The 12,328-nt window shown below is 38.5% G+C and overlaps 1 protein-coding gene across 1 annotated transcript in view; it reads right to left on the reverse strand.

Annotated features, from left to right (window-relative positions):
* Positions 1–3,875: 3,875 nt before the first annotated feature.
* The window catches only part of PIK3C3 (phosphatidylinositol 3-kinase catalytic subunit type 3), an 81,006-nt gene continuing 72,553 nt past the window's right edge, over positions 3,876–12,328 (reverse strand). Inside the window, exons 24-25 of the mRNA XM_018078807.2 lie at positions 8,244–8,369; positions 3,876–4,611 (exon numbers count right to left, since the gene is read on the reverse strand). Coding sequence (XP_017934296.2) covers positions 4,597–4,611; positions 8,244–8,369 — 141 coding nt within the window. The 3' untranslated portion in view covers positions 3,876–4,596. The remainder of the gene's footprint in view (positions 4,612–8,243; positions 8,370–12,328) is intronic.

The raw sequence follows: 12,328 nt of genomic DNA on the forward strand, positions 1-12,328 counted from the left end.
AAGTTTAAGCTGAAATGGAAGCTGCCTACTTCAGGGAATAGATAGTGCTGCTAGACCAGCTGTGCTTTTGTTAGAAATCTCTCATTCGTATGTCAGTTGATGAAAATACAGCATTAGAAAAGTGACAGGCAGCTGACTGCACTGAATGAGTACAACTGACATCCTCAGATATGGGGGGAAAAAAAAACAATCCAACATTTAACGGAAAAGAAAAAAAGCTCTGTCCCTGCCCTGGGGACACAGTGCCCCATCACAAGGCACTACATCACCAGACAGGCACGATGCACAACCACACAGATTTCTACACATGCATGCAGACATGGAACTTAAGTTACTCCACCTAAAGTTCAAAGGGATGTAATTTGTGAATGGTTTGTTAAAAGAAAAGATTTTACCCAATTATCTCCCATCTTCTCTGCTAGAAAACTATTATGTATTCCAATCAGCATCTAAGTACCCAGTCAGAGGAGGAAAGGGGCATTATCTGATTATCACTGTGAGGACCACAGGCTGGACCAAACTGAATGGCTCAACCATGGAAGAACAGATTCCAGAGCTCCCCAGAGGCCAGCCCTGGCTCAGTCACACCTTCACAGGGCTTTCCGTGCACTGCAGGTTGTGAACACTGATCCTGGGCTGAGGCTGTGAAGCTGCCACTCTCTGATCCATCACCACTGAAGAAAGGCAGTACGGAAAAAATCAGGACAAATGCTTTTCTGTCAAGGGAAGGAATTCAAAGCGGATCTGTTAAATTCTGCACAGCTTCTAATTGTGGAGAGGTTTTATTTGGAATTTAAGTACCTCCCTGGGGTTTAGCTTAATCCCCTTTGGAAAGGACAGTCCCACACACAGCTTAACTGATTAATGCCTGTGTGTAGATGAGCTATGAATTCCCCCCCAGTCAGTGTTCTTGCTGTTTCAGGTTGGAACCCATGCAGGTGAACCGTCTCAATACTTTGGAAGCACCTGGGGTTGGGCATTTTATCCTCCTAAGTGAAATTTCTTTCCCCCTGGCAGAGCCCAATCTAAATCAGGGAAGTCAGGACACCAATATCACACTTCAAGTAGCTTCACTATTTCACAGAATCATCACATCAGCTGAAGAGGTTACAAAAATCTATTTTAACACAATCCACCTGCAATCTGTTTTCAATGACTCCCTTAAGACTCCTTAAATGTAGGTGCTTCAGATACTTCATAATAAGCACAGTATTTTACCCTCTGCTGATGACACCTGGTCTTGTGAGTAAAACCTCTCCTGAGTTCAAAAGGCAGCCCATTTAGACTGCCTCTCTTTCTGCTATCCCCGCTCTTGAGAGGAGGTGTTAAGATTCCCATTCTCTGTTCCTCCTTCCCCTTCCCAAAGCCATTATCCCTCTAAAGCCTTTCAGAAGTGCTTTTTATTTTAGATTGCACACAAGAACAACAAAGCCAGGTAACTGTCTATAAGAACTGGAACATTTCTTGCCAAAAGGATACATGCCTTTTATATTAAAGCAAAGACCCCATCCATCTCTTTCTCACTCTCCTACCCCACCCTCCCCAAAAATTCTACTTTGACAATTATTGTTTCTTCATCCCCAAAAGAAAAGCTGACTATGACACTTTCTGCTCTGGATGCACTAGCAGTTGAAAACAACAGGTGACAGTCTATAGGTAGGGAAGAAAAAGAAAAGACTGATTTCTTTTGCTTCTCCCACTCTCAATCCCAAAGAAAGGCCACCAGAGGTACCAGAATAAAATCAGGATGAAGCCAAGAGGGATGCTGAAAGGCAAATAAAGCACCCACAAGCTAGATTTATTGTACTTTTTATCTCCAGTTATGTAAAATACAACCCGCTGGGCAAAACAAGCCCATGGCAAAATTTCTGACCGCTCTGTTTCTTTTTCTCTGCAATGCTTCCTGGGGACACTTAACAGGATGACTTTTGACAAGTTGTTCTGTGACACAACTGGTACAGTCTGGTTTCCTACCAAATACTGCATCATGCGCTGATACACATGATGGAGCTCACAGCCTCACTCTATCCAGAATTTTGTGCTTGCGTGTGCACCCCCCACATGCATACACACAAATAAATATGCAGGGTTAAACTCCTGTCTGACACTCCCCTGAAGATCTTTCCCTGACCAGGGATCTACCTTTGTGAAACATATAAGGATTTCAGCTTTAAGACTTGTACTTCTGAAGACAAAATCTGCAGTAGCTATTCAAGGGATTCAGAAATTAGAGACAACAGACACATAATATACTCATGGTATTACATAGAGATATTGAGCCATGATAGATAATCTATCACACGTATTTAATTTAGTAAGTCAAAGCTTTAGACTAACATACCTAAAAAGAAAACCTTTAATTTAAAACAGAATTATTCCCCCCAATGCCCCAGCTTGTTTGGGTTTTTTCCTTTTCTTTCCTGTGTGTTTTACTTTAAACAAATGATGCCATATGAAGGGCCAAGAGCCACCAAATTTTGCCAAAAAAAAAAGTGAGAACTGTGTATATGAGTATTAAAAAAAAACACAAAAGACCTACTGATGTGTGGACTTGTAGGAACAATTTTCAACAATACCTGGTATTTAGAAGACGAGGCGTAAAGTATGCATTTATTTTCATGCAGTGTGTTGTATACCTGATAGTCTTCATTTATGAAGTTTTCAGTGATCTACAGTGAAGTCAGGGTCTTCCTAAGCCTTACCCACTGTGCACAGGTTCCATTCAGGCTCACATTATAACATTCATAACTGACTTAGTGTACAATTTTAATAGGCTATTGCATAGCCCAGCATATGAACAGGTTAATTAATTTTAAAACACAACATACCGAACAACCATGTATTATTTTGTAGTGTGTTCATAAAAATTAATATTTATCACTTTATAAACCTCTCTGCAAAGTGAAATGGGCTGTATGATTGAGCTGATGATGTCTTTTGGGTTTTAATGAGGAGACAAACCTTGGCCTGTCTGGGCAACTGGTAATTAGTCTGCAGCAGGAAGAACAGAAAGTTTTCTTCAAGAAAAATAGAGGAAAAGTCCTATAACATATACAGTTGAAAGGGCTGGGGGTTAGAAGACAAGAATTCAAGTCAAATAAAGTGTAGCTGCTTCATACAGATCAAAAGTTGTGTGAGCATATAGGATGCACCTTCAAAATAGATTAAAAAAAAAAAAAGAAAAAGGCCTTTTGCAGAATTTTCTCTGAATGTCTGAAAATTCCAGACTCTCAGAATCATACTTGGAAGATACCACAAAGTACAGCATGTAGAATGAATTCATGCGAAACAGAGGCAGTAGAGAAGCATGTAAATGCGCCAGATGAAGCAAGACCAGAAGAAAACCTGCAAGAAAATGGTAATTACTACCTCTCCAAAAAAGAGTCAGGTAAAGATAAAAGGTAGTAGTGTGGCTCCTCTGTGGCACTGGGTGTTCCCAGCTGACACAAACACTACTAACTAACTACAGTAATGCAGTTCTTAAGTGACACATACAAGGGAAAAGAAGGGCAAAAGCATAAAGCAAGATTCACTCACAAATATCAGTTAGATTCAGATTCAAATCAGTCCTCTTATCTTTATAACTGGGAAGGATTTTTCTCTGGCTTAAACTGTTATATAAGAAAAATCAGGAGTATAAGAGCACCCTTTGAAGAGAGCCACACATTTATGGAGAGCTAATTACATTGTTGATCATACAAAACAGATTCATTACGAACTCAACATGTGGCACAAAAGTCATTTCAAGAGTGGCCTTATTTCAGCATTAAGCGAACCGAGAAGAGAAAATCCTCATAAAAAGCCAAGAGTTATAAACATAATCCTCCAGTACGCCATGTCTCAGCAGGTAAGATTAAAAAGACAAAACAGAACACTTCAAGACTGCAACAACAAAGATTTTATTAGAGTGAGGAATATATAATCACTGTACAGAAAACATTGAGAGTAAAAGTGTGAAATACTGAACCACTCACTGTGCATTCTGGTTGCTAAGCCTGTTAGTGATGATTTAATTGGATGCCTATGGCTGGGTAACTTATCAACACTTAAAAACATTTTTGTAAGCAGGCAAGAAATGATTGTCCTTTCTAAATGGTAACATTGCCCAAGGTGGGAAATAAAGGATCATATGACATTACATTTAAAATTTACTCGGGGAAGAAAGTTGGTGGGAAGGGATGAGAGGAGATTGCCATAGTTCTGTGGGGTTTTTGCTGCACCGAGGAACTGCGGCCTCTCTGCTGTAACTTTGTATGTACTTATATTTTAAATAAGAAAATATATTAACAGGTACAAGAATTCCTCATGAAATCCACCCTCTTCCAGTTATCTTTGGCTTGAGAGGAAGTTGCTTACTTCGACCTTTGAGGCCCCCAAGGATGGTATAAACAATCATTTTCCTTTAAAAGTTAGTTGGTTTTAAACCTGTGAAGAACAGAGACTCAAAAAGCTTCTCTACTTTCTGAGCTCTCAGTGCTCCATATTCCTAAATCTGCAGCTTTTTCCTTCCAAAGCTGCTTGGTGAAGTCCACAAGGGCTTGAGAAAGTCTCTTTCTTGAGCATTTGCTTGTTTCCAGCACGTGTAGGCAAAAAGGTTTATTTTCTCCAATACTAAAAGAAAGAAAAAACAACACAGAACAGAGTTTATTCAACCTGGTTTACTCTCAAAGTACAAAAGTTTTGAGCAAATGGAATTCTGTGCTTTAAAGCATGGTGAAATGCCTAGGGGCAGGTGATTTTCACAACCTTTAAGAGAAAAAACAGCACAGAAACCAACTCTATCTGCCCCATGACAAATGATTTCAGTTAATCCACACATTCCTGCTGGTAGATATTCCCTATTTTATTTTGGCATCCAATAGGAAGGAAAACAGAAGCCTTGTCCTGAGGTCCCTGCATTCTGGGATACAGCAGCACTGGGATTAAAGTTTGGAGATATTCTAAAGCCATGAACTTCCACAGCGTAGTAACTGGTAACTGAGTTTGCTCCTAAGCAGAAAGCAGTCAAGCACTGATACAACCTCAAAGCTGTACAGATACACTTTAGGTGGGACATCCCATAACCTACAAACTTTCACTTTTCTAAGCACTGCTTAACATCACCTCTAAATGCAACTGCCTTGATTTGTAAATTTACATGGGAAATAAAATGTGAAATTAGACACTTTATCTGGAGATTGTTTCCTGCCTCTGCAGAAATAAATAATGCTGCTAAAATGAAAATGACTCTCCAGGAAGAAATGCCTATCCAGTCTTCGTTAGTATCGATTAAAATTAGTATGCACTTCTTCCTCCTCTTGAGCACTATTGTACAACACCATTATCTTATACTAAATGTTAAATTTATTTACTTTTCAGACAACGTTTTTTAGATAACTGTTAAGGAACTGTTAAGGAGACAAATAGTGCATAAAAAGGTCTGTAAAATATCTGATAAAATAACAATTAGAGATACATTAGAAATTAAACCAAAGGCTTTGTAACACAGCTGTGAACTAAAATCAATTTACAATATTGTTACAAAAGAACAATACTGAACTGATTCCAAAACATCCTGAGTACTTTATCCAAGCATTTTACTTACTACAGAGTGACATACAGAATACTGAAAAACCGTGGTTGCTATAATAACCAACCTTATTAAAAAGCTCTTAAGTGCTGCAGTAAACTGCACAGATTCCTTGCTGGCCTATTTTGGAGGCAGTAAAAGAACAAATATCTATTGATAAACAAAAAAAAAAGTGTCGAAGAGCATTTAAAATTAAATATTATGTGGCATTAAGCTAAATCTGCTGTTTACACTTGTGTCATAACACTTGTGTAGTGCTGGGGTTTTTTTCAGTCAACTTATAATACTATTAAGAGCAAGACCATTGGCAATTCAGTGTAGAATTATAAATGAACAAACTGAAGCTTCAGTTGGCCGTTGTGTGAGATGACCCCTTTACAGCAAATTCAATGACCCATTAATTGCTCATTTAATGATTTACAGACTCCATGAAGACCACAGCAGCAAATTCTTAAGACCGCCTCAGACAAAAAGGAACGATAATGATTTTGACCAATGAAGTACTAAGTATCACTAAAAAGCATCCTATTTCATTTGTAATATAAAGGGAATAGATATTAATTACATTAATTTCAGCAAATTTTTTGTAAGTTTTTTTTTAAATACATGAATAGACCTCAGATTCTTAAGATTTGCCAACTGCTGATTAATTTGTGACTATTCTTTTTGCATCCTCCTCACACTTGCAAGCATCCAGTACCCTTGCAGGGGCAAGCCTGTAGGTGTAACTGTTTTTAGAGCATGAACAAAGGCAATAACTGGAACTCCAAAACTAGCAGAAGAATCCTACATCACATGGATGCAAGAGATGCCCTAAGCACTTACAAAGCAACACACTACTGTTTTCATTCTATGTATCAGATGCCAAAATCAGAAAGGAAAGCTAAAAGCACACAGCTTGCACACTCTGCAGCAGTGCACAAGGGGAGTTCAGGGCCTTAGTAAACACAACACCTAAGACTGTGCTGCAGTTCAGCACATGCCACTGGAGAGGTAAGATCCCCAAAATGAGATAACTGTGACAGTAGTGACTGGCACATCTGCTTATTTGGTATCCAAAGTGTAATAAACACTGTGAGCTTGCTTTTTATCTCCCAAAAATATGAATGCAAGATGCTGCTGTATGTATCAGCCTGTTGCTTAGAACACCATTCCTGGGAGCTGAAATCACAGAATGGTTGGAAGGACCTTAAAGATCAACTCGTTCCAAACCCCTGCCATGGGCAGGGACACTTCCACTAGACCAAGCTGCCCTAAGGCCCATCCCATAGAAGCCTGGGATAATATTCTTTGGTACTTTTCCATATTCTGAACAATCTGTCCTGAAATTTTAAAAGCAGTTGTAAGTGCTGAAGAAAGATCAAGCAAGAACAAGCCTGAATGGAAAAGCAAAGATTATCTAAATCAAACCTGTAAACTCTGACTTACTAATACAGCTTCACAAATGCAATAACAATTATCTGGGAGAGTCTGGCAGTCCCCTAAAGCCAATGAAGTAAAAAGACATGTCTTAAAAAGGTGACTGTACATGATTAAAAGGAAGACCTACACACATATTGGAGGCACTTAAAATTTTGATCTTGAATCTTTGTAATGGCCTTTTTTTTTTACTTGAACTCCAAGATAGATGCGAGGCATTTCGCACTTTGTGTTATGAAATTACAAAGACCAAAGTAATCCATAGTAAATGACAACAAATTTCAGATCATTTTCATATAATTACACTTCCTTTTTTTACATCACATAAAAGATCACCTTTATTCAATACATGTGTGGATGTAAATGACATTTTTCCCTCTTATTCTGCACTATATAGTGCAATTCTTCAAAATAAAAACTAAGTTTGAAGGCAACAACAGAAGATCTTTAGCAAAATGGATAGCCATAAAAATAGTTCTGCTCAGTTATGTCAGAATTTGATCAACATTTTGAAGAAAGAATCAATAAAAATAACTGGGATAATGACTGACTTTTCAGAGCAGTTTCATTTTTCCTCTTAATTCCATTTCTTGTCATGAGTCTAATACTTAAGGCAAACAGTGTAGTATCTTAAATCCTGGACAAGCACAAACCAAATGTCAGATGGTTTTAGAGGAAAAAAAAAACCACTGTAAATTTGAAGCAGAAATGCTTTTGTGAACACGGTTTTGTTCTACACGAGAATCAAATATTTTATTGTCTGACAGTGGCTTGCAGTAAGACAGCACAGAGTTGGAGGCAGCACTGCAGGGGGGGCAGAATCCCACCAGAGCACAGCAGGGGGGCAGAATCACTTCCCTTGCCAGGCTGCTGGGGATGATCTCAGGACACACTTGGCTTTCTGAGCTGTGAGTGCACAAGGCTGGGTCATATCCAGTCTCTCACTCACCAGCACTCCAAGTCCTTCTCAGCAGGGCTGCTGTAAATCTCCTCATCCCCCAGCCTGGATTGATACCAGGAACTGCCCTGACTGCAGGTGACAGAACCTGCATATTTGCTAAGGTGTTTCTCAACTTCTTCTAGGATCACTGTTAGTTTGTTCTCTAGTCCTGGCAGTTAAAACAGAGTTTTATTCTGTAGGAAAATGAACTAAAACATCACAGACAGTGAAGTTATGTCTTAAACTCAACCACTTGCAACCTCTCACCTTGTTCAGCTTTCACACAAACCAGTAACTGAGCAGAAGGTATCTCACCTGTGCAAACTTGTGTATCTGCTCCACCACAGCTGCAAAGAGGGCATGAACACTTTCATCAATTAGACTCTGCATATAATGGACAGCTTCCTCATCAGACAGGTCCAAACGAAACTTGTCCTGCACCTGGAATGGGGGCAGAAATGGCTAAAATTAGTTCAACACATGCACTATGCTATCTGTGTATGCCGCAGCAGACACAGTGATTTCAGCTAAGACAGTTTAGTAGAGAATCTCTCTTTTACTTCTAAGTTACAGCAGATTGCTGGAAATTTACAGTGCTATATAAAACACCTATTTTAAATCTTTTCATCAAAATTAGTGTTTAAATAAGCTAGAAACAGACCCCTACATCTCATTGCCCCAACTACTAATTTCAAAGCTCAAGGCCAGAAAGTCAAGGGAAGTACTTGGATATAGGAGTTTAAGCAGAACTGAAGTGGTGCGAGAAAAAAGAGAAAATACTCAACATTTACTAAAAATGAAATGCCACTTGAGAAAAAACACACAGCTTTGCATATTAAATACAAATTTGGAAGAGTCTGGATGAACCTAATAATTTTTGAAAAGATGTAACACTTCCTTACTCTACATCTATTTTCAGGTAACACCATCTTTTAGAAACTGTAAGGCAATAAGTAAAGAACACAGAATTAGAGGAAGGGCTGAGCAAATCAACTCTCTCAAAACTGACCTTTATGTGGTGGGTGTGAAGGTCATTAACTTTGATTGTATCCACCATCCACAAAAGGCTGGAGACACTGCTACCCCTCACATTGTTTTTCCTTTTGACAGCAACATAGTTTAATCATTGCTCCAGTAACACAATTCATGTATGAATTAAAAGCTTAATGCAGTATAATTAAGAATACAGCAACATCCATACTTCCCTATTTCCACCTCGGCAAAGCCAAGAACATTAATGAAGGAGCCTTTCTGTGACTTCCAACTAATTTCATGGCAGTTTTTCAGAACTGATCCAGATGGTAACACACTCTAACATATAGGGCTAACTAACCCTAACTCTACTGAGCTTGGATTTATCCCCTTCCCCTTTCAAAACTCTTTTGAGAAATCTAGATCTGAGCATTGCCTAATCAATACTATCCCCTTAAAGTACTAGTTACCTTGCAAAGAAGTGCTAATCACAATATGTAAACTGCCCAGCAAATCCGCATTAATTGCAGAAAATTTATTGCTGCCACCTAGTAACATGCTTTATTCCCATAAAGATAAATCTCAAATGACATGAGCTCTTCTGGAGACCATCACATCCAAGTACTTCAGTCTCCTGCATAATGAACTAGGTAAAATGGTATCAAACAATTTTTTTCACCAAGTCCTTATCTTCTACTTTATCTACGAGAATCTCCTTTATGGTATCTTTATACAAAGACAGAATGTTTCACATTCTCAGTAAATTGTTTCAATGATTAATTGCCCTATTTAACAAGCGTGACTTATTTGCTATCTGAATTTGTCCAATTTCCATCTCAAACAGCTGAGCTCATTAAAACTTTTTCTATTAAAGAGCTGCCTATCAGAAATCCCCCTCATGTAGGCAAATATCAAATGATTTATGTTTCTTCTTAACCTTCTCGTGGCTGTGACTAAGGAGACTAACAGTAAGACAGAATCAAGTCTTTCCTGAATGTTTTCCATGCATTCCCCCTTTTTTTTTAGGCATTGACAAAAATGTGAGCCAAATTATTTCAACAGTGCACTTAATAAGGTTGGATTTGTGAGATGATACTGCCTTTCCTTCCTATTTTGTATGCTTTCTGTGTACCAAGGAAACCACATACTCAACCATACTCTTTATGACAGCAGAAATGCTCCAAGATTGTGGTTTAGCATAACTCTGTGCTCCTTTCAAAAGCAACCTACTATAAAATAGTACCCTTCAGAGCTGTAATAAAAGCCTAAGTTAGCCTGCTAAGTATGGGAAAGATCATGGAATCATAGAACGGTTTAGGTTGGAAAAAAGCTCTATGATCATAAAGTTGCTTTGCTCAAAATACCATTATAACTGATACGTTGGAAGTAAGCATAAATTGATTTTTCCTCAACTTCCTCTCAAAAGGAAGTTTGATCAACATGAAAGAATGGATTAAACAGGAAAAGTTCAAACTTTCAACAAAGCATGTACCAGGGAGAGATTCAGCGGATATTTCAGGCTAATAGTATAGAACTTTTATCTTCGTAACAAACACGAGGAGAAGGAGGTTTATTATCTCCCACAGACATATCAGAAGTTTTTAGACAGCCAATGACGCACACAGTAGAATCCAACTGAAGTTAATGGACTATTCACATGCTTGCAATTATGCACAAGTTTAAATACCTCCCCAAATTACAGCACAGATTTCTTTCAGATCTATTTCCATGCTCACAGAAAAGGTGATGTTAATGAGAATTCAGGAAAATTGCTCACTCCAGGCTTCAAAAAAAGGAAAAATCACCGTAATGCTCTTTTACACAACTCTAGTAATCAAACACTTCAGCGAACTTCTAATTTGCTCATGGAAGACCTTCTCAGAATTCCTGCAGTTAGGGATATTAAGATGCAGCTTAATTCTATGGAATTAATGACTAATTAAACCCACTTCCCACAAAACGCACTGGCACACTGATACATGTGCAAAGAAATTTATCCATGGTTAGATCTTAAAATCAGTTTGCAATGAACAGCAGGATCAAATGCTGCTGAGTATCAGATCTTTGCATGAAAGTTTTTCAGCCCTGCATTAAAACTGCTGGAATCTAGATGAGAAGAAACACGGCAAAACTACAAATTATTTCTTGAGCTGCAACAGCAGCAACTGCCTTCTACTTCTTGTAGGAAAGCAACAGTAGTCCTCATTTGAAATCCCCAAGTTCCAACGTAAATGATGTATTCTAAAAGCCAGTAGTTTCTCACAGACCAGGCCAACTAGGAAGAGATTTTTGCACAGTGTTAAAAATACAGGTGAATTTGGGGGGTGAAATTCTGATGAGTTATACAGTTATCTCATTCTACACACTTATGAAGGATTGCCACCATGAAGGTATTGAAGATATTCCACCTGAAGATTTACTTAAAGCTGTCACTTTGATATTTAAATCAACAGTATTGTTTTAGTTTAGTATTTGTTAAATAGAAAATAAATATATTTGATGAATCTAGTTAAACTTTTGCTTTGTTTTGAGAAAAGGAAGTTTTAAACTCCACACCATAAACAAACACTGTTTTTCAACATTAGGTCTCAACAGAAGAACTGGAACATTCAAGGATGAAAAGGTTGAATGAACAAGTAGAGTCCATGAAGATACTGACATTCAACTTGAAATATTAAACGTATCCACTTCCTATCCCCCTGCAGAGTGGATACTTTAGTAATAAACTACAAGAGGATTGCAGAATTATATGAAACTATATAATTCTGAAAGTAGAAATTTTACTATCCTTCAGTAGAATTTAAAGCGCCTTGTAAGAAAGCTACTGTCAGTTATCATGGTAGAGCTTTTATTTTTCAAAAGACAAAAATTAAAAGGGGAAGAGACCATGAGGGACAGTTCAAAAGAAAATATGAGGGAGTGAGGGTGAGGAGAGAAGCATTTAAATATAAATTACTTGTGGCTGCACTGATCATCATCATGGTTGGGCTTCGCGAACAAAGATTTGGGAAGGCTCTATCCACATTTGTTACAGGCACGCTGGTGGCTTATGAGGCCAATATGTGACAGACATATCCGATTGCAAAAGGCACAGCAGAAAGACTCCTTAGACGGTGTATTCTGCAGAACACAGTTCTTTCTGCAGAACACAGTTCTTTCTGCATTGCGTTTTCTCCTCGAGAGTGATCCTGCGTGTGTTCTCAAAGGAGACAGCTGCGTTATAGATGGTGTGTCTCCAGGCCTCCCGACTGGCGGCCAGAGTAGACCAGTTATGATGATCAATATGGCCAAGGCTGAGATGTTGTTTCAGGGAGTCCTTGTATCTCCTCTTTGGGGCTCCTCTCATGCAGGCGGCTGGTTTGGACAAGTTCAAACCATAGAGCAGGATTTCTTAGGGAGGCAGTGGGTTGGTCCTTTCATCCTGGAGA

Source organism: Manacus vitellinus, unplaced genomic scaffold (genome assembly GCF_001715985.3).
Source record: "Manacus vitellinus isolate BGI_N305 unplaced genomic scaffold, ASM171598v3 scaffold_42_pilon, whole genome shotgun sequence".
Classification (NCBI taxonomy): Eukaryota; Metazoa; Chordata; class Aves; order Passeriformes; family Pipridae; genus Manacus; species Manacus vitellinus.